General features: G+C 38.5%; 1 protein-coding gene across 1 annotated transcript in view; it reads left to right on the forward strand.

Moving 5' to 3' along the window:
- The window catches only part of GABBR2 (gamma-aminobutyric acid type B receptor subunit 2), a 490,629-nt gene that overhangs the window by 266,884 nt on the left and 200,111 nt on the right, over positions 1-23,634 (forward strand). The window contains exon 8 of the mRNA XM_040588223.1: positions 10,582-10,642. Coding sequence (XP_040444157.1) covers positions 10,582-10,642 — 61 coding nt within the window. The remainder of the gene's footprint in view (positions 1-10,581; positions 10,643-23,634) is intronic.

The raw sequence follows: 23,634 nt of genomic DNA on the forward strand, positions 1-23,634 counted from the left end.
GAGACACACAGAGCTAGAAGCTGAAATCATCAGGGACTCAACCACAAAAGAACAATTCTGAGTATCACCTAAGCAGTTCATATTTACTTTTCAATACACACTGTAAAGGGCTTGAGTTCCTAGTCCCAGTGCTTCAGACTGTTTCCTCTTCTGTTGCCACCCTGAAAGACAAGTTGTTTACATCAATGCTTTTATGCACATCTGAAAGCGATTGAGTCAAGAGTAAAGGAATTATTTTGCTCATGCTTCAAAGGCCAACTGCAGGTTTGGAGACTAGCTAAATGTTCAGGAAAAGCTTGCAAAAAAGTTTGTTGAATATGTATGTTTCATTTTAATTTCTTTCCTGTCATGCTTTTAAACCCAAGACCACTAGTTATGACCATATTTTAGGCAGCCCACAAAGAGCTTATATGGGCACTGGAAGAGATGGCTCACAGAGCAGAACAACTCTGTCACTGCATGAAAATGATATGGCAAGAAAGAACAGTAAAAAAGAGCATCTAACTTCTTTGCCTTGTGCTAACCATAAGCCTAGCTGAATGTGTAATTAAATGAGTGACAAAGCGTAAAGGTTTCTTCTTTCTTCACCTGCAATGGCCATCAAGTGCAATACTGTTTGATCATGATTTCCTGGGTAGTACCTTTTTTTCCCCACCTTCACCTGCTTATGAATCACTGGTATCTTGTCAGAAACATTATTCGGTTAGACTTGCTTCTGTGCATAAACCAAGAGTGCTCAGATGTTCACAAATCATCCTTTTGCTTGCTGTGCTGAAAAAAAAATGTTATGATTGTGCCGTCTCATTTCAGCATAACTGTGTAAAACCGTGTATACACAGCTAAATGCTAATCTAATACAGCAACTTAGTCTGGGCTTCTCTCTTGTCATTGTGCTGACAACAGCACGCTTTTGTGCAGACAGCTGATGGCAGAGGACGCTGTGAGATAGAGGGACAAAATTCCATCTGAAGAAATTCTGCACATTCCCTGTCCAATTCCTGCACTTCCCTGATAAAAGAGATGAAGTTCAGCCCAAAATATGGTAAAGTTCAGACAGAAAAATATTAGTTAGAAATAGAGGCACTGTTCTACACAGCAAGAGCATCTGTGTTTTAGTTATGGATAGCCTTGCTCAGGAAATAAATAGGAAAATTGAAATAAAGCCGTAGAGAGTGGAAAGGGGGGTGGGTTGGAGAGGGAAATCCCCTCTGCTATGGAGAAGAGACTGAATGGGCTGGAACTCTTTATTTAAAAGGGAGTTAAGTGGTAGCATGATGAAATCATGGTGGTAAGACTTACGGTACTTTGTATTTTCACATAATCCTAGATGTGGATGGTAGGTACATAAAAATGTTATACTTGACCACTTTTTCCCAGAATTTGAAACTTAATGTGATGTTCTTCGCTTGCCATTTCTTCCAGCTTAGCTGTGGATTACAACTTAATCATTCCTATCATGATATTAGGAGATGCACAGTGTAGCCATTTTTTTTGAGGAAACCTGTTTTTGGAGAAATGCTTGTAATTCAAGACGGTTCATACTAAGGGAACCTGGAAATTTAGATTATTTTTTTTAATTTCTAGAAACTCTATTACTTATTCTATAGGCCTTTAAGGGAGATGCGTGCCTAAGCAAAGAGCACAACTGGTCAATGCCACAAAGAGCTTGTATCAGCTGTTGTTAGGATCTTCTCTTGGCAAATACGAGGCACCAAGCTCATCTTTTTTATTAAAATTGCTGGATAATTTCACCCAGAACAGGTTTTGCCCTTAAAAAAAAAAAAAAAAGGAAAAAAATAGTAACTTTTATATGTCTTTCCTGTGTTCTTTATTTCCAAATGGCCTCTGTTGTGAACCTGTACATCTGTTTATCCTGTACTTCACTCATGTTGAAGCAGTTTCTGTAACCTATTTAAAAAATCATGCATGTTTACTGAACTCTAAGATAAAGCCGATTTTATGTTTCCCTTTCTGTCTGCCAAAAGTTCACAGAAGCAGCTACATAAAAATATCTGAAGTGACCCATGAAGTCAGTAGACTGGTTCACTTCCCAGTCCTCTCTTTCTAAACAAAACACATAAACAATCCCCACTCCGTGCAGATTTCAGAAGTTCATTACAGGCTATGCAAAGGAACAACATGAAAAACATCACTGATTTTTCTGTTTTAGACTGATGTCCTAATAGTTTCTATGAGTGCCTCCTAGTTCTGATATGGGATTTGATGAATGCTGGTTCTTATTTTCCATCACTGTCACAATTACCAGGAGATTTTTTTTCTGGTCACTTCTGTTCCATCAATTTATTTTCCTTCTTTCCCACTTTATTTCTCCAAAACCCATGTTGTTGTGTTTGGAAACTTTCTCGTTCCAGTGGTACAGACAGATATTTAATGCTTAGAAGTAAGCGTTTTGTTTTCCTGCTGTTTTATGCCTGCTCTGTCATAGCTAGAACACAAGTATCTGTTTAGATGGGAATGGTGGTATTGCTTCATTTAGAAAATGTTAGCCCAAGACCAGATTTTTAGCTGTGCTTCACACCTGCTTTTTGAGCTGCTCTGCTGCTGCTGCTCTCCAGACACCAGTGTTCAGCTACCCAAATCTTTCAGAAAATATCATAAGAGAGAAAACAGGCAGGGAAAAGAAATCCCTTTGGAACATAAAATATTTCAAGTTTAAATCTTCAATCTTGAAACATTTGACAGAAACACCTTTTCTGAAAATAGTCTCAAGGCTTGAAAAGCACCAGTTACTGGGTCTGCTTAGATCAAATGTTCTAGAAACATTTTATCCACAGCAGTCTGAGGATGTAAAATCTTGGATTCAGAAGCATTGATGATTTTATGAAGCATTTTAATTTTTGTCACCCTCTGCCTCCTGCTCTCACTGTTCCAAAGGTGACAATTACCTCTTTATCCCACAGGGGTGACAACTTTATTGCTGTCTCCCTAGTATTCTCTGTTGCACTGTGCTTACATCTCCTGTGCTTAGCTCTTTGTCTCTGGCTAATTGAGTGATGTAACTAGGTTGAAACCAGAAGAGCTGTGCACAAGCTGCCCTCAGCTGGAAGTTTGCTGTTTTGTTTCAGAAGGGAGGTTAGACTTGCAGAGCTGAAAGCTTGTTGGGTTACTCTCAACTATATAATTTGATGGACTAAATGATATTCCTTTTCTCAATAAACACTGCTGTCTTAGATGTGATGATTGGAGGGTGGAAGAGGTTATGAATTACAGTATGTAGCTCTTCACCACCTAAAAGTTGCACAGCCAAGAGTCACGGAATGCCAGCTTGCTGGTTTTTGCATGCCAGGGAAGGCATGTCAGTAGCTAAGAAGTCCTGTATGAGTAAATTGAGCGTAACATACGAGTAGTGGGTTCTGTGGATTGCATGGTAACGCAGAAAGGCTTTTGAAAGGAGCTGGGACTAATAGAGGGTGCCTCTCTCCCTCCCTCCTAGCTCTTTCTGCTGGCACCTGCATCTGGTACTGGAAAGCAATTCAGAAACATCTCCCCCACTTGCCAAACAAATACAAAATAAACCCCCCAAAAATCACAGAATACATTTTGCTGGTTTAATAGGCCACTAGAGCTCACATGGGGCCTGATGAATGCAGAGCTATGACCAGGTGGGTGTAGGAGGACTGTGCAGCTAGGAGCAATGTGGGCGGACAATTCCTGCCTGCCCTTTGGGTGTTAGCAAGCTCTTAGGTTTGCTGTCCTGTGATGCTTCACCCTCCTTGGCTCCTACTTTTACTGGCCTTTGTCCAATAAGAACACTACAGGATCAGAAGTACACCTTGATTTCAGTAGGTGTCACAGAACTTAAAGGGACAGTTTTAATTGTATACTTATTATATAATAATGCACTCTGTTTTAAACTAAAAATATAACTTCAGTTGCCTTAGTTATCTCACTGCTTTTCAGGTGTTCCTGCATGCATTTATTTAAATGGTTTACTTTATATTAAATATCTAACTCAAGAACTCCAGAAGTGACTGAGTTAATTTTTGGAAAAAATACTGACAGTCACTTTTGGAACTGGTTAGACTGTGTAGACTCAGGCATTTCAGGGAAAGCCACTGGGGATAAACACTATTATATGGGGAGATGGCTTGCCTTTAGGGCAGCATAGCCCAGATTCCTGGACAGTAAAGCAGAACTGAGGCAAAGTCCCTGAAATGTATTGGCCCATTGGAAAATACTCGGGGGACATGAGTCCTGAGGCATTTAACTGTCTTGCATCCAGCTGTGATGTGTGTGTCAACATACTCATGATCTCTCTTCTAATGAGGAGTATTTGTGTTATTAATTTAACTTGAATATCTAATTATGACTTTTGAAGTCAACAGTGTGATAGCAAGTATAAGCTTAGTATTTAATACAAATCTGAATAAATAAAAAATTGTTTGGTGCCATGTGTGGAAGACTATTGGAGAGTGAAGCAAGTAAGGTCTAAAGCAGATCTTTTTTGTAGGTGTAGTACTGAAAATCACAGAAATAAATGCTACATGTTTATTTCTCTGTTTATTATATTTGAGACATTTTGGAGAAGAAAATACATGGTAAATGAAATCATGGTCAAAGTGAAGACCTGGCCCTGTCTGTGAGAGCAGTTAAGAATCTTCTGAACTCTGATTTTATTGACTTATGAAGAAGAAGGCTAGAGACATGAAAGAGAAAGTGTGTTGGCTCTGGATTTCAGTGTATGAGGAATGAAAGAATTCTAACTTTGGCATGGGCCTATGTCCAGAGATGAATAATAATACTGTCAGTGATAATGCAAAGGAACTTCTAATAAATACTAGTGCTCTATAGCTCAAAAAGAGCTTAATGACATGTTCATAATATAGCAAAGATAATTACTTCTTATCCACCAGGAAAAAAATAAAGTATAATAAACAGCTGCTTCCAAGTGTAGACAAATGACTGACTGCTGTAAAGGCAGGGGAAGTCCCATGTGTAAAATAAAGAAAATGTTGGCTAATATTTTGTGAATGCGAATGGATGAGTCCTGTGGACTTCTTATTCTGACCACAAATAAAGGACTGATGGCTAAGGAACATCAATTCAAGCAAAAAGGTGAAGATTGTACATCCAGGGATGGTAAAGACTGTCTTTTTAGTAATGACTTGAAAGGCAGTTATGCTGTATAATAAAGTACATGCAGGTAGCACGAAAATCGGTGTTAGGCTTGTAAAACAGAGCACATAGAAGAGAGTATGCAGAAGAAACAGGGAGATGATGTTGTTCTATGTGGCAATTGTGAGACTGACACCATTGAAATGTTTGGTCCAGTGCTGGTTTTCATTCATGGTTGTTGTGGTTCAGCCCTGGCCAGCAACCAAGCACCATGCAGCTGCTTGCTCACTGCCCCTCACCCAGAGGAATGGGGAGGAGAACTGGAAAGGATTGTAAAAGTCAAGGGTTGAGATAAGAACAATTTAATAGGTAAAGCAAAAGCCGTGCACACAAGCAAAGCAAAACAAGGAATTCATTCACCACTGCTCATGAGCAGGCAGGTGTTCGGCCATCCCCAGGAGAGCAGGGCTCTGCCACGTGTAATGGTTACTTGAGAAGACAAATGCCGTAATGCCAGATGTCCCCCCACTTCCTTCTTCTTCTCCCAGTTTATATACCCAGCATGACATCAGATGGTATGGAATATCCCTTTGGTTAGTTTGGGTCAGCTGTCCTGGCTGTGTCCCCTCCCAATTTCCCGTGCCCCCCCAGCCTTCTTGCTGGCAGGGCCCCGGAAACAGAAAAGTCCTTGATTCAGTATAAACATCACCCAGCAACAACCCAAACATCAGTGTCCTATCGACATTGCTCTCACATCAGAGCCAAAATGCAGCACTGTGCTAGCTACTAAAAAGAAAAGTAACTCAGCTGAAAACAGGACAATGGTAAAAGATTATAACACTGTAGATTTTTTTGGGGGAAAAAAAAACACCAAATAATTACAGGAAAAGCAGCTGGACTCAGAGATGTATTAAAAAAAACCCCACTCAACCAATCAAATAAAAAAAACCCTAAAACGCACCCCTCTTCCCCAACTTAAGCTTCTATATATTTCTGTTGTCCAAGACACCTAACTTGCAATGTGCAACTAGTATTTTCCCTTGTGAGGTGGTTACACATTTATGAAAACTGAGTAAAGCATAATCATTTAAGGCTGCATTATGAGTTATGCAGCTGCCATGGATCCCAAATATAGGTTATTGGGATGCTGTGTGCAGCAGTGGCTGTACATAGCAGCAGCAACAGCTGAGAGTACCACGCTGTGCAGACAGCTGATTCAGCTTCTCTTCCCCTCTCTGTTCACATCACTGTCTATTGGACAACAAGCCACACACTTCCAATTTCCTTCCCATCAACTTTTCAACAATAATTACTGATGTGAAGATCCTGTCCACAGCTCAGAGTTGGGCAGATCAGTTACAGAATTGGTATTTACTCTGTACTGGTAGAGAAAGGGGAAAAAACATATCTGCAGATGGTAGATTGAAGAAAATATAACAGGCGCTAAGATACCAGTGTGGGTTCTATTGGTCTCCACTGGGATGATCTGTGTGTAATAGAGGAAAGGTTTGTTGATTAATTCACTATTTTAATGTATCGTAAAATACATGGTTTGATCTAAGTGCAAGTAGTCCACTCATGCACTTGATTTAAAAGTTTAAGGACAGAGATCATATTTTATATCTCTCGAAGCAAAATAATTCATTGACTGGGAAATACTGACAGTACCTAAATATGCCTATGCAATATCACCAGAACACAACAGAAGGTAAAAGGGGATTTTGTGTCTTGTATTCATGATGTGTCACACCGTCTGGAGTCTGTACCAGCATATATGCTGGGGTATGTGTTAAGGTGAAAAGAAAAGACGAAATAGTACTAAGATTGGCTTTTGTAATGTCAGAGCTTAATGTGTGCGTTAGTAATATCTATTATTAAAACATCCTCTACCTTAAATAAAGAAAAAAACACTGTCAGTAATTTATGAATCTGAAGTCTAAAGAAGATAATTCTAGCTAAACCTTATGGTATGTTACCTCAGTGGCAAGGAAATTACTTGATGTGAGCTACAGAGCGTCATTGGATTATAACTCACTTCTCATGCCATAAATCTAAAAAAATGACTAAAAAGTCGTTTCTACAAAACAGGTTTCTGAAACATTGGTTGGCTTATTTCTTACTATCATTGCTCTTAGTTTATAAAATCATGTACTACAACATTTTATTATATATTTATATAACATTTTTTACCCCAAATGTAATTGCCTTATTTTTTCATAAAATAGTGGTGAAAGCATGGAGCAATAGGTGACTCTCATTAGTTTCCTTCCTATTTCTGTTTTAAGAAATGAAGTTATTGCTAGTTATACAATTTCTCAGTATTCATGAGGAGTGCTCCTTTCTGCCGTGTTGGCAGAACCAAATACTGCAGCAGCAACACTACATCCATCTCCTGGGGCTGCCTAAAGTCCCAGTAAAAATCTAGGAATTTTTCTCACCCAGCACACAGGAATTTTAGTCTTGAGGGGTTTAAATTACTTGAGATGCTGTAGCCACTTGTTGCATGTTATGAAGCAGCATGTTCCTGAGGGGCAAAGAACCAAGTGGTATGGTAATGATGCCTGGGTAATATGTACTGTCATTCATGGATTGCACTAGAGATTCCTGCTTTGAGGCTTATTGCTGATATGGGGTTTGTTCATTTTACCTTTGAAAACAGATTTATTCATTGGATTACACATGGAATAAATAGCCAATTTCAATTTCTCAAAATTGTTCTTTTTCCTGTTAATATCTGCGTGTATAACATACAGACTCTGTAGTTTGTAAACAATATCCAGGACAATGTCAGACTTCATAAAATAGTATTTAGAAATTGTTATTCTTTATAATAACCCTTTTGACTTTTTAGCATTTTCCAGTAATCTTTAATGAAAGTAAAACACTGTAATTGAATAATTTTGCACATAACAATGACATTTTCACGAGTTGTTCCATAACTCTTTCATCACCATCATCCATATCTTTATTTACCTACTACTTAGATATACTTAGATAGTATAACTTACCAATCTTAGCAAAGGGAAGTTGATAAAAACAAATACTTCTGATTTTTTTTACATTTATTCAGAACATTCAGAACTGATTTATGTTTTGGTGATAGTTTCAGAACATGCCAATGAGGATGTATGTGTTTAGTCAGTAAATGCGTATGATATTTGCCTGTCCTACTGAATGCTGAAAATGTGTGTGATTTTGCAAGCAGCATTGATAATACTGCAAACCAGTTACACTTGGAAACTAGAAAATTTCTTGAGCCGGTACATTATACTATCAATAATAGATGACAATTGCAGATGGCCATCACCATAGATCTCCTGTGAAGACAGGCTAGAAGAGTTGGGATTTTTCAAGAGCTGGAGAAGAAAAGGCTCCAGGGAGACCTTACAGCAGCCTTCCAGTACCTAAAGGGGACTTACAACAAAACTGGAGAGGGAATTTTTACAAGGGCAGGTAGTGACAGGGCAAGGGATAATGGCTTTAAGATCAAAGAGGGTGGATTTAGATTAGATATTAGGAAGAAATTCTTTACTGTGAGGGTGGTGAAGCACTGGACCAGGTTGCCCAGAGAAGCTGTGGATGCCTCATCCTTGGAAGTGTTCTAGGCCAGGCTGGATGGAGCTTTGAGCAACCTGATCTGGTGGGAGGTGTCCCTGCCCATGGCAGGGGGGGTTGGAACTAGACAGTATTTAAGGTCTCTTGCAACCCGAACCATTTTATCATTCTATGATAGCAGTGATGTTTGTGCTCCATGTTTAACCATAGATACCACTCTAGTAGACTACAACTTACAGTTCTATTAACTTGTAATAAAACAATAAAAGGAGATAAAGTTACAGTAAAAAGCAGTAAATTTAAAATCAAATTAAAAACTTTTCCACACAGTGAAAAATTTAATTACAGAATTCTCCGATGCAGGTCACAGAATCAAGAATTTAGCAAGACTAAGACTGGGTTGACTATAGCTATATGTCTGCAATAAGTGACGCTTGCATAGCATCTTTATAAGTTTTTAATATTATCTACTGTTTTTTGCTTAAACCAAGTAGCCACTTAAACAAAGTAGCCAAGTGCATTAGGGTGATGCTGAAACAGATGAAGGGATAGTAAAACTGCTCCAGACTAAAGGAGATCTGGATGAAGGCCGCTAAAGTGCACACATAAATCTGCCTGCTAATGTTTTAGATTCTTTCCTGGAGCTGTGTTAGCAGCCACTGGATGAGACTTAAGCTTTACTGGATTTCATTAGGAGTAGCTCCCGTATCCTTCTGTAGCTGTCACCAGCATCTCTCCCATTACTAGTATACATGCCTCTTGCTCTCGTTTTGTCACAGATAGGTGTTTTTGTCTTTTACTGCTTAGCACAAAGTTTCTTATATTTGTTGGAGGGTGTCATTTTCTGTTTATCAAAGGGAAGTTGTGTTTGGTTGCTTGCAGAAAATGTGGAATGGGTATGCTGTACTCTGCATCTGTTGTACAGTTCCTGCAGGCAACTGATTTCAGTAATTCAGATGGTTGTCTTCCATGCATCCCCTTAGTGACCAGAAAGGGTTATCCAAAAAGGGGCTGGCTTGCACAGAGAAATGCATTGTAGCCTTAAATACCTATCATTTGTTTTCTCTTACCTTGATTCCTCTAAAACAAAGAATAATGAACATGATAATAATAAACCAAACTAGGGATGCAATAAAACAGCAATCTATATTGACAGCACTCAGCACTCCACTGTGGGTTCAAAATATTAAAGATACTTCTTAGCATAAATGAATGAAAACCTGTTCTTTCATACTCAATTATGAAATAGCTGAAGTAAGGAAGAAATTTAACAAGATCTTTTCTTAATGTAAATTGGAAAGATGGGATGAAAGATGAGAATAATTTGCTAGGGATATGTGAGGAGGTTTCAGTGTCGTGTAGCCATTATTTTGAGGAGTAACAATGAGTTGCAAAACAAAGGGTAGTACTGACTTAATGGCTTTACATTTAAAAAGAATTCTAGGACATGCATATTGGTGTAGTACAAAACCAGGCCACGAGCTACTGGTGTCCATAATCAAGTAGAGTAAGTATATAAGATAAGATATAAGTAGATTATAGAGCCATTTGGAGAACCATATGATGAATGAAATGGACAACGATTTTCTTGTGTGATCTTTGATAACTCTTACATATCCTTGATAAAAACAATCACGGAGTGAAAATCAATTGTTTGCTTATCTCTCATCATCTGAGGTTGAGTAAGTTACTGGCTTTATTGTACCTAAATTTCCATCCCTGAAAAGTGGGTGATAGCATTGGTCAATTTTCTAAGGCCATTTGAAACATGTGGAAGAAAACTTTAAGGAGGTGTAATTGAGTTATTTTAACCTTTGTTGAATCTGCTATCTTCAAATTTAAACCTTACTTGGGTAATTTTAATTGTGAACGGAAAATAATTGCAGTGCTAACAAAACTATATTATGAAAGATTTATGAAACTTATAAGGCATTTATTTATCTTATTTAGGGTCAAGTTGTTTTCAGAAATGGAGAGAGGATGGGAACCATCAAATTTACGCAATTCCAAGGTAGGTTGCAAACAGTTCAATTTTCATTATAATTATGTATGCAGTTTCAAATTTGTGTTGCATTTGTTTCAGGATGTTTTAAATAGTACAATTATTTTGAAAAACAGTTGCTCAGAAGATGCAGCAGAATACTTTGAAAGTTTTGTTACCTGCTTAAAATACTGTGTTTTTGAACCCTGAGTGCTCTGAGGTATTCCCAGATATATCCAGGAACTTTTCTAGAAGAAAATCCACATACTTACAGAAACTACTGATCTGTAACAGCCAACAGCTGTTGGAAAAACTCTCCTGGTCAGCTAATCATCCACTTCTTAATACAGTTTCTGAAAACTGAATCTGGAGAGGAATTTAGAGAGAATTGTTGCTGCTAAGCTCTTTCAAGTTAGTGTTGTGCTCTCTAAAGACTCACTTTTGACATTCCACAACTGCTTTCTAAAAGTTGCTTCAGGAACCAGTCTCTCAGCATGCAGAGAACACAAACTGCTGACCCCATCCCTTGGAGGCAACACACTCCACAGTGCGACCTGCCAAACCCGCTGCATCCTCTCAGCCTGAGCTGCTCCTGCAGAGAATGGTCTCAGTAGCAGAGACCACAAATGCAGCCATGGGGATTTGTCAAGGGTTGTTTGCAGCCCAGACAAGGTGCTTGCTTGGGAGAGTTTCCTGCAGAAATGGTGATTCATAGAAGACATGTTATAGTTCTCTCTACAGTATATAAAATACAATTCATGTTTTTCTTCCTGGGCTGAGGCTGAGATAAAACTGGAGATGATTGCATTTGGATGGTCTCATTAGAGTAGTGGTGAGAATGCTGGCAAATCCTTTTCAGACAATGCATGAGAAAGAAGCTTGCGCTGCCTTTGTCTTTAGGAGATCGCTTTAAACATAATCCTGCTGACCATGTTACAAAGGCTTATCCTTTAAACAGAAATTGTCTGCTGTATGGGCATTATTATTAATGAGCAGCAATGCACTTGAGGGGATCTGTTACTCATTCTAATTTACTGAAGCAATCTTGGGGATTGCTCTTGCCTTCACAGCTATAACTGATGCTATTACCTCATGTTCCCTGAAGCATTTCTGCCCACTAAAACTTTGCAGATGTCATCTCATGATAATATAATTTAGAAATTCTTGCTCAACACTAATGATAAATATTGATTGCTTCCTCTTCTTCCCCCCACACCCTCCCATTTCTTCATAGTAGCGGTGTTTACAGCCACATGAAAGAATCATGAGAAAATATTGTAAAGGGATTTTACAAGAGGTGTTTATTCTTCAGAAGTCTGAAGGAGCCCTTATGCATTATGCCTAAGGCAGCTGTATGTACCTTTCTAGAACATCTGAACAAGGAGGAAGTTTGGCACATTCCTTCTGCACACTGAGGATGTGACTGTGGATTATGTCGAGGTGCAACATGTATCATCTGGACAAGTGATAGAACTCCAGGATACCTGATTTGTTATTTCCAACAATTCAAATTGAGTTTCTTTACAATGTTTTCAGTTTCACATCAGGTTTACATCTATTTCAGAACTAATTCAGGCCCTTACTTGGGATTTGATCATTAACCTACAGGAAAAAATAACCAAGGCAGGAGACAGGCTGGGTTATCTCTCATGCAAACAATAGGCTGTCAACACATCTGAAGTCTGGTCTTAAGTTTTGTTTCATTTCTTACTAATTTTGGAAATGAATGTACAAAAACATATGAGAAATTGAAATAAGGAACAGTATAACAACATAGGTGAAACTTACCTATCTTTTTTTAACTATAAATGATATTATATTTTTTCTGTTCTTTCATTGGTATTTTTTTTATACAAGGCTTTTATACTCAATATTTGTGGTATAATTGTAGAAATTATTAATTTGTTCAAAAGAACACTTTATTGGTTAGGAAGCTTTCTGAAACAGTCTCATTAACTTTAAAGAAATCTTGGACCATTGGGGAAGTTCCTAATAATGGAAAGAAATTAATTAAGTCCAGTACTTAAAATGGTAAATGGGATTTTCCTTTGTCACTGTAGCTGTTAGGTGATATTGAGCTTAACACCCATATAAAACTCATTCATTAATATTTTATTTTAGAATATCACACAAATCACGATGATTTCTAGGAAAAAAAGACCACATCAAAGATGTCTTGTTGAATCTGCTATCTTCAAATTTAAACCTTACTTGGGTAATTTTAATTGTGAACGGAAAATAATTGCAGTGCTAACAAAAAAAGATGTGGTCTTTTTTTCCTAGAAATCATCGTGATTTGTGTGATATTCTAAAATAAAATATTAATGAATGAGTTTTATATGGGTGTTAAGCTCAATATCACCTAACAGCTACAGTGACAAAGGAAAATCCCATTTACCATTTTAAGTACTGGACTTAATTAATTTCTTTCCATTATTAGGAACTTCCCCAATGGTCCAAGATTTCTTTAAAGTTAATGAGACTGTTTCAGAAAGCTTCCTAACCAATAAAGTGTTCTTTTGAACAAATTAATAATTTCTACAATTATACCACAAATATTGAGTATAAAAGCCTTGTATAAAAAAAATACCAATGAAAGAACAGAAAAAATATAATATCATTTATAGTTAAAAAAAGATAGGTAAGCTTTTGTGAGATTAAATGTAATTATGAGAATAGAGTATATAAAGTGTATTAGTAACTTTTTATTCAAACATCATAATTGGGAATCATCAGTTTTAGTGTTCTATACCGCAAGAGTTATTTCTTCATCTGCAATAGTTTATAGTTTTGTTAACAATTTGAAAGAAAATGCACAGTTATTACAAATAATTCAATGCAGAAAAATAAAATGGGTAAATAGATAATTGTATCTCAGATGTAGGATTCCTCGGCCAGCAATGCTTTTCCTCATTTGTCAGGGTAGAAAACTTCTGGGTAGACTCAGGACCTTCATTTTCTATTCTTTGCTGGCAACTCTTGTGTTAATGAGACTATCTGCAAACATCATGGCTATGGAAAAAGCAGACAACCATGTCTGCCAGGGGCAAGGGGAAAACCAGCCTGTGAGAGTTTAGAAGGTAACCGAGGTATGCCTGACGCACTGTGATGAAATTTTGAATAGCTGGTTTAATTTTGAATCTGGATATAGTTTTTCCCAAATTCACGCTAGTCATGTCTGTTTTTCAGCTTCTGTGCAGCCTGTTAGTGTTGCAAGTGGCCAAACAGATGGTGCCAGAGATAGCTGTGACCAAACTACTTACTGCTTTATAGATCATGAATACCACCCAGGAATGATTTAGTATGCAGCGGAGAATACAAAGCACATTTCATAGCATTTTCTTCCCCTACCTTACTGGCATATAAAGAGCAGTCTGCCAGTCTAGCTCAAATATCCCAAGTGATGTTTGAAGCTGGCATCCTTCCGAATGAATGGCAATTTTTCCACGGGTGCAATAAATGGACTATTCTCTTTGTCAAACATGTAGTTGAAGTAGATAGCCAAAATCTTTTGGCTGGTGAAAGCTGAAAGAGTCCTGGCAACTGTTGTGTGCATATCAAGGAGCGGGGAGGGAAGCAACAAAACTGAGATTGTAGATTGCTGTGATACAGGACGCTGCAAGAACAGACACATACCTGTCTTTCAAAGTGTTTCACTTTTTCGCAGATCTTTTCTGATTAATCTGACTGGAGCCTAAAAGGCACCTTGCTTTTAGCCATATTCCTATTTCTGTCAGACATTAGAGAAACTCTTAAGAGACTTCTGTGCTGTAATAGGTTAAAAAGGAAAACTAAAGCTGAATTGTAAACAAATACCATTGAAATGTGCATAAATCACACTTCTTGTAGATAGGAACAAAGTCTGTGGTACTGCCTGTTGAGAAAACCTGAAGAAAGTGAGTGGTCATCTGCTGTGTCTTTCTGGGAAGAATTTAAGAGTTTCAACTCATTTAACCGGGTAATATGATAACAACATTTGCTTGTGTTGAAAGCTGATCTAGGTACCGAGCAAGAATGAGAGCATGGCTTGTCAAGTGGTCTTCTTAGAAAAGGCCTCACTGAATTTCTGCAGTAAATGCCCCAGATATTCTTCTCTGAGTTTAATCAACAGAAATAGACAAACAAATGTCTACTCTACAGCGAAGAGCAAGCTACATGAGAATCCAGGATTTCTTAACTGGAGCCTCGGTTCATCTACTTAGTTCCTAATTGTTGTCCCCAGCTGCTTCAATGAAGGAGACATTAGCAATGCTCCAGAACCACCTACAGATACAACAACTTGTTCTCCAGGGTCATCAATCCAACCCTGGAAAAGTTTCCTTCTGTTATTCTAAGTATGATCCAGCAGAGTCTTAACTACTTTTGGTTCTTGCTTCCATATGGGTTCATATAAATAATAAGACTAATGGCTTCTGAATATTTTTTGTATATTTACACCTGTCCAGTATATACCACACAGAACCAGTCTTTGGATCTTCTTTCTGTGATAATGTTGAAGGAATACAATCCAATAAACAGAAAATATTTAATGACCACTCTAAAAACTCACATTTGAAATATCTCATGTCATATATGGAATCCGTGGTGTCGAACATCCAGAATCAGTGGATTCAGATTTCTCTGCTTCTGCAGCATATTTACAAAGTGAGAATAAAATCTCCTTATAAATATCAAAATTTTTGAGTGATTAAGGAGTACCTTTGAAGAGCCATATATGAACTTAGGGGAAAAGTAAATAAAGAATTTCAGAATTCTGTTGGCTGAGCAGAATCTGAATGGTGAACAATAAATAATCACTAGTGTCACATTGTTCATGTGATGAACAATAAAATATGTAAAACTGTGTGATGTTTATCCTGGGCAGCTGCATTCTTCTGGAAAAGATCTTTCTGTCATTAAGGACTATTATTTTGCATGTAAAAAAAGAGATTTAAAGAGTCAGAAATCTTGCTTCTGTCACATCCTAACTGGAGTACTTGACTGAAATCACAAAAGTGTTTGGTAGACTTGGTGTGCAGTATTGACTCCATTCTGTCTCCTTATAAATAATGTAGCTAGATTGTAGCTGTTCCTATCTTAGCCACCACTGTTTTTGTTAGCTTAATGATCAATTCATCCTGTCAAATTAAGCCTGTTTAACAGTACCCGTGGTGGCTTGTAGCAATTTTCCAGCACACCGCACACACAAACCTCCCCCCACCATGTCCTAAACAAGCTTTTTTAGCTCCAGGGCAGTTAGTGGTGGCTAGGTGGAACCTTTAATAGATCCCTCCCATCTGAAATCCCCCTAAACAATAGTTTTCTACATGCTGTCAGATGTTTCAATGCCAGTTCGTCCTGATAGTTTGAACTGTGGTATACAAAAACTTACTGGTGCTATCTTGTCTTATAACTTGTCATTTAGAATGCTGATTCAGCAAATAATTTAGGCAGTGCATTTCAGTCACACTACCTCTGTGGAGTACCACTTCCGTCTTTTGTTGTCAATAATGTTTTCTTAAGCGATTTGGGTTAGTATAATCTATGTGAAATTTACGAAACTACAAGGTGTCAGCAAAACTGATTTAGAGTCCCATTTCAATGACAAAGATAGTCATCTAATATGGAGAGATGTGCCAAGCAGAGTGCTGACAGGGTGTGCCTTAAATCTGGAGTCACTGAATATTGTTATTGCTGATTAAGAAGATGACCTAGAATATGTAATTATCAAATTAAGAGTGATGTCTGAGGGAGCCAGCAAGCACAAGGGGGACTAGACAAGGATTCAAAAAGATATTAAAAAATTGAAGAAGTAATCAGGAAAAAACAGGATGCAGTTTATTTATGTCAAATGCCTGGCGCTACATTGGGAGTAAACTGCTGTACAAATACAAAATGGGGAACAATTCACCACGCCATAGTTACACGTAAAAGCAACTAGGGGTTACAGTGGGTCACAGGCTGAACATGAATAAGCAAAAACATGAAGTTAAAAGAAGAAAAATCCTGTACTGGGGTGTAGAAATAATACCCTTTTAAACTACCCAGTGCCAAAAGGCTACAGCTAACTACTGTATCCAGTGCTCATTTAAGGAAAATGTGTAAAGGTGACAGAATATTAAAAACATACCTCATTACAAAACCCAAAAGATCTAGGCTGCTTAGAGAAGACAAGAAGGTTGAAATATGTGACAGTTGCTGCCTACCTTCTAGAGCTGTAACCCACAGAAGTCCTCCAAGTAGGTCCTTGAAGAGGCCAAAGTTAGCTCTGCTGAAGTCCAGAGTTGCAATCCTACTTATTGCCCTGCTTCGTCCACACAGGATCCTGAATTCCACCATCTCATGGTCACTGCAGCCAAGGTTGCCCCCGACCTTCACATCTCCAGCCAGTCGTTCTTTGTTTGTGAGCACAAGGTCCAGGCACCTCGCCTCATTGCCTCCTCAGCCACCTGCATCAAACAGTTATTATTAGCGCTCTGCAGGAGTTTCCTAAACTGTGTGTGCCCAGCTGTGCTGGCTCTCCAGCAGATATCAGTGCAGGTGAAGTTCCCCATGAGAACCAGGGCCTGTGATCATGAGGCTACTTCCAATTGTCTGTAGAAGGCCTCATCGACTTCCTCTCCCTGACCAGGTGGCCTGTAGCAAACACCCACAGCAGTGTCACCCATGTTGGTCTGCCCCTTAATCTTTAACCATAATCTCTGGACTCATTCTGCACCCACCCTAGGCAGAGCTCGACACATTCCAGTTGCTCCCTCACACAAAGAGCAACCCCACCACCTTGCCTTGCTGGCCTGTTTCCTAAAAGCTGCATAGACACCCATGACAGCGTTCCAGCCATGTGAGCTGCCCCACCGTGTCTCTGTAACTGCAATGGGTCATGGCCCTGTGACAGCACACAGATCTCTATTCTTCCCGTTCATTCCCTGCGCTGCGTGTGTTGGTGTACAGGCGTTTCAGAGAGGTAACTGAGCATGCAGGTTTCCCGGGAGGGGTACAAGAGGATCCACCATAGCCACAGACACCCTTGAGGTGGCTTATTTGTTGTAGATCTTTGAATTATTTCTAGTAAGAGACATAGGTAAAGTATGAAACCCTAGACTGGTGGTTAAGGGTATTTGTAAGGAGGAAACAGATTTATTTGCTCTACCAACATTGGTTCTGTTTTTGTTTTCCTTTAAATCCAATGTATTATTTGAATGTAAAATGCTTAAGTAATCTTCGGGTCTTGGATCCCTCATTCAAGTGAGGATCATAATAGGTTATAGTGTCAGGCCCTCTCAGCCTTTGTCTCTGGTACATCAGTGTCAATTGTTTTCCTATGTTGTACAAGATTTTAGCAGGACAAATAGTGAAAGTCGTTATCCAGATGTATATATATAGCCTGGTCATAAATAGAAAGAGGTGAAAATTACAGTTCTTCTCAGGAAGAAAGTGAATTAAATCTGGGATTCCCAAGTGTATGATGACTCCTCTAACCATTTATATTGAAATAGGTAACTATTTGAAAGGGAAGTGCTTCACCACCCCTTCTGCTGGTGTGTTTTAAAGAAGAGACTCCCGGTCAGTTCTTGACAGAAAGAGGTGATTCCTCCCTCTTCAACACACATACATACACATGCACACTAAAAACCCCACAACCACTGATAATGAAGAAATCTATCAAGAGATACTATCTACCTCCTGGAAAGACCAAATAGAAAAGTGAAACAATCCTTGTCTGCATACCAAGCAAAGGCATTTGGAGTGCAGAGGTTTTGGTGTTTCAGTGCCTAATGATGTAACACCTGATAATCTGTTTGACCATATTTATTTGTGTGGCTAGTGCATGAAGAATTGCACTACTGGGTCAGATAACGAGCTCTGCCCAGCTCAGTATCCACTCGAGGAAAGGATACGGCATATGCCATTTATGGGTTTCTGTGTCAGAACAGGCATATATAGAAATGATTTTTCTTTATTTTACACTCTGAGTTCCCAAAGGCAAGTGTTTTCATTACTTCTTGAGCTGGAGGGTGTCTTTGGACCATCAAGTTTAACAATTGCATGTGGATTTATTTTCCATCAATTTGTCATATCTTTCATGAATCCATTTATACTTCTGGCTTTCAACACATCCAGTAGCAATGAGTTTCACAACATAATTATGCATGTAAAGATTAAAGCCCTTCCATCTGTTTGTTTTCTTCTTTTAAACCAGCTACCTCAAAATTTCATTGGGCATACCCTGCTTCTTTTAATGTGAGAAGCAATGAATAATTGTGTCTAGCTCGCTTTCTTCATATCATTCATGTCTTACAGATCTCTCTTACCAATGACACTCTTTTAGAAATGAGTCCTTGTCATCTATATAGTTTTTTCATCACGTATAAGCTGCTCAATAATTTTAATATTCCCTTACCTTTCTTGATACTTATTCCCTTTTCGTGAGAACTTAATGAGAGCCACACATCGCACTGAAACACCTACCTCCATACCTCACGCTGCTGAATGACCTTTCCGTGTTAACTGCTTTCCCAATATTCTGTTCTACCATGTTCATCATATCTTTGCCTATTCTGCCACCAGTGAGCACAGCACTGATGTTTTCAGCCGTAGTAAGTCTAAGGTCTCATCCTGGATGCTATTAAGTAATTAGTACCAACCACTATGTACGTATACTTGAGATAATTTTGCTTATATGTTACTCTGTACCTTACTAGCACTGAACGTCACCTGTCATTTTATTATCAGTATCTCAGGCACCCTTATACCAGTCCTGTGTCAGATGAAAACATAAAGAGGATTATATTTTTTATATGTTTGTACCTGTTTCCCCCTGTTATTGTCAGGTTATTTTGGGCACATTTCCTGTTCAAAACCTCCTAGCAGCACTGTTTTCCCTGAACCAGTTATTCCTCTTGTAATCTATTCTATTGGTACTATTTACTCATAGTAGAGTTTTTGGTTTGTTTCGTTTGTTTTTTATAAATAAACATGGAATAACATATTGAGATTCAGGTACCTAGGTTCTGCATGTGTGCTGTCAAACTGGAGGAAGGAAAGATAATAGCTAAAGAAATTGTTTGGGGTCTTAGGGCATTGCTTATAAAGGAAGATTAATGGGATTAAGTGTGTGGAGATGCTAGAGTCGCCTCATTTGGAACAAGCTGTATTGTGTGGATATAAATTGCAAGGCCAGGGAGGACGCACTGAAAGGGTATGCTGATACTGCAGTTGCTGGTTGTCACAGCAGCTTATTTTGTTTTACCTGAGCTAGCTTTAAACAGGCCAACCGGGGTACTGCTAGCTGTGTAGCAACAATAACATTGAGCAGACTAATCTGGAAATCTGCCCAGGAGAAAATAAGCATTTTGGTAGGTAACCTTTTCTTTGGGAGCGTGACTATGGGAGAGCACAGCTTTGCAGCTATCAGTGTTCAAGCTAGTTTAAGGCTAGCTGTGTACTTCTGTGCCACCCAAAGTTGCAGGAAGCATGACAGAGTTGATGGGAGGAGTTGAATTCAGTATTTTCCCCCAGGCATGAGAGACAGACACGTGTGAGGAGCAGGGGAGACCTATTTATCGCTGTGTGTCTGTGCCTGTGTTTTAAAGAGCAGTTCATCCCTTGAGAGGTGTGTTGGACTTTGCAAATAATTATTTCTGGGACAAACACACACATTATAGAAATAGCTGTAGTTTTTATAGATTCCACTTCAGTTCATCTGGCATACTCTGAGGCACAAAGTGTTTCATAGGAACCGAGAAGTCGCTGTCACTATTTTGTGCAAAAATGTCATAGGAGTTGACTTTAATACTAAGGAAAAGGACTAAGAATCAAAAGTAAGAGCAAAGAAAAAAAGTTGGAATACAACAGAAAATAATTTTACAATGCTTAATCTCTATGAAAATTTGAAGTATCCAGCTCCAGAAAGTTAACAGAAATCAGTACCCCACTAAAGAAATGGTGTTTGAGAAGGACCTGCAAGAATTGCCAGCTGTCTCCTTCAGAGCTCTCCTACTTTTTATTTTTTTTGCAATTGGTATTCAGAATCCTACTTCTACTAGAGTTAATTTGTCCAGATGTTTAATTTTAGGTGAGGTACAGTACTGTCCCACCTTTTCACCACCCAGTCCTCCCCATCTTTTGAAGAAAGGCAGTCTCTCTCGAGGGCTGCAGAGCCGTCCAGACCTGCTGCTCTCTGCAGAGCTGTGCGCTGGCAAGTATGTCCCCTCAGCATCTCAGAGAGACAGTCTTCTCTGGAAGGAGTTGTGATACAGCTACAGGAGGATAAAAAGAGACAGAAAACTTATGAGAAATCCATCAGATTCTGGTATATTTTATGGGAAAAATATTTCATTTGACATAATTAATAGAGAATGCAGTCTATTGCAATGACATTGTCCCTAACCTGTAGGTTAAATATTTCCCCAAGAGAAACAAACCCATGAAACAGAACAACTTTAATTCTTAATGAATGGAAAAGAAGAAAATGAAGCTTATCTAGGTCACTAAAGGGACGTAGATTTATTGCTTGACATTACAGCATTTGAACAGACGAAACCAGAATATTGTTTAGTAGTAGTACACCATGCCAGCTTGTGAAGGTTTGCGTAGTTGCAGGCTAGAGATACTGAGATAAGGTTATAATGCCTGACAGATTTCTAAGTCAATGGAAATTTATAACAAAGAATATTTGACAAAAATTTCCTTTAGGCACCAACTTCTGGGATGGTAGGCTATATTAACACAGTGTTATGAGAAAACAAAAATGACAAACAGACCTATCATAGATAAGGGAGATGAACAAGGAATGCTTTTAAAAAAAGCAGTGAAGATGTTTTTGTTCACTGTGTAGGTGACCAAAGGCAGTTGTGAATTGTATGCTGCAGAATCCATATAGGCATTCATACTAAACCTTTGAAAGCACAGGAACAGTATTAATCCACATATTAGCTTCTTACTACAGGTACAAAAAGACTAAATTTCTTTTCAAATTTACTAGCCCCCCTTTTTGCACCCTAATCATAGTTTCATTTTGTTCTGTCATTACAAGTGCTAATTTAGTTTCAAGTCATGGCTGATCATGCAGTCACTGTATTGGCACCTTGTTCTCTAAGCTGACATTTTAGTTTCTGTAAAAACAATCTGTTTCAATACATCGTCACTGGAATCTAGTTCAGAAATTAAAGAGTTCTGATTCTGTAAACACGGTAATAGAAAATAAGCACATGTAATTATTAGTTTTAGGAGAAAAACTTTTGGATTTTGTTTATGTCATAAAAGTCTGACCTTTAGTAACACTCTATAACAGCACAGGTGTCATTTTCTGGCTTGAATCATGTAATCTAAAATAATGATATTATATTTGTTATACTTCTATGGTAAGCATCTCTCTGTTTATTTTCAGTGAATCTTGTTGACTTGCTTTAACAGGAATTTATCTCCCTCCCTTTCACAAGAAACAAAATGGGGATGTCAGTTCAGGAAATAGTAGCATTCCATTTCTTTATTCCCAGTGATAGTATAAACCCTTTGTAGTTACATAAACTGATGGAGGGGAAGCTTATTTTTCAGAATTCCCTCTAGCAGACTCTGGGGGTCAAAAAAGCTGTAGATAATTAGGACTTAGGCAAAACATCTTTAAAAAGCTTACTATGGACCCTAATGTCCCCTTGCCCCTGGAGCAAAAGGACTGGGTCGTATTCTTCCTGCTCTTGAGTTATTGGTTCAAAAATTGAAACTAAAGGGAGATCATGAATGTGGACTGCTGAAAAAAATGTCTCCTTAGAATTCCATCCATCTTGGTATTTGTTATCTGCAGCTGGAGTGCGTGTATAATTTTTTCCTTAAATGATTATGGAGGACAAGGGATGAATTCTTCATAAGTAAATTATTTCATTAAATTGATCTAGTACATCTACCTGTAAAGAAATTATTTCACCACAGATGATTTAGCAGTGATTTAGTTCAAACTGCTGCCAGAATGAAAAATGTATCGTATTAATACTGTACGTGTAAGAAACAGACTCAGGCACAGGAATAAGGAACTGTCGTTTGTACATAAAACTAAGTGCTATTTTATGTGATCCCTAACTACCGACACAAAGCTGTTTGATACCTTGCTGTGTTCTCACTATATTTCTCCCTGCTTTTTTTTTTTAACTTCTATGCCATGGACACATTTTTCCTTCTTGAGCTACTTTCTGCGTGTCCATTTCAGAGCTATCCAGGCCATGCTTGACCTTGACAGGTCTGCTAGCTAATCTGCTAGCAGTCTGCTAGCTAATCCCTTGTGTAGTAGCATATATGTATAATAATCAATTTCTTTTTATTGTACCAGATTTAGGACTTGCCTTTTCTGACTAGGTGGGCTCAGAAGCCCCACTTGGCACGAGAAGCTCTGGCACAGCCTCCCTGTCCACTGCAAATCATCTTGGGGCTACCAGTAAGGGTTAGTTTGAAGGAGGAGGAGAAGAGCAATATCTCATTAAAAAGGTACCCCCTAAGGTCCCCCTGGCTAGCTGCATGCCAGCTTTTGCCCCGAGCAGGCTGGATAGCTTTTCCCTGGGAAACATATATTTCCATCTATCATAAAGCCATGATGGATCCTTGCCTCAATTAGAAGTATGCTATAGGTCCCAAATTAGTAATCCAGATTCCATGTTCTGGCCGTTTTTAAAGGTCAGGTTATTTATAAGCCTGGTGAGGCAAATAGTTCCACGTTCTGCCCTGAACTGTTAAAATGGAAAGCTGACTATGTCAAGGGAAGCAGATTCCTGTGCTCCTCAGCCTGCATATTGGAAAGAACACGGTGTTTAAGATATACAGAGACCCAAATGCTTGAGCAATTTTACTTTTTTACAAGACTGCTTGTACCACATAGGTTACAAGATGGAGCCGCAGAGAGTTCGGTGTATTGCAGGGGTGTTGCACGTTCATAAAAGCTGAAGCATGTCTTTGGCAGTCCCGGGTTATGGTTGGACTTGATAATCTTAAAGGTCTTTTCCAAACTAAATGATTCTATGATTCTATGTGCTTCTTGCATTTTGGAGAGAAAATAA

This window comes from Falco naumanni, chromosome 3, assembly GCF_017639655.2.
Source record: "Falco naumanni isolate bFalNau1 chromosome 3, bFalNau1.pat, whole genome shotgun sequence".
NCBI classification, from domain to species: Eukaryota; Metazoa; Chordata; class Aves; order Falconiformes; family Falconidae; genus Falco; species Falco naumanni.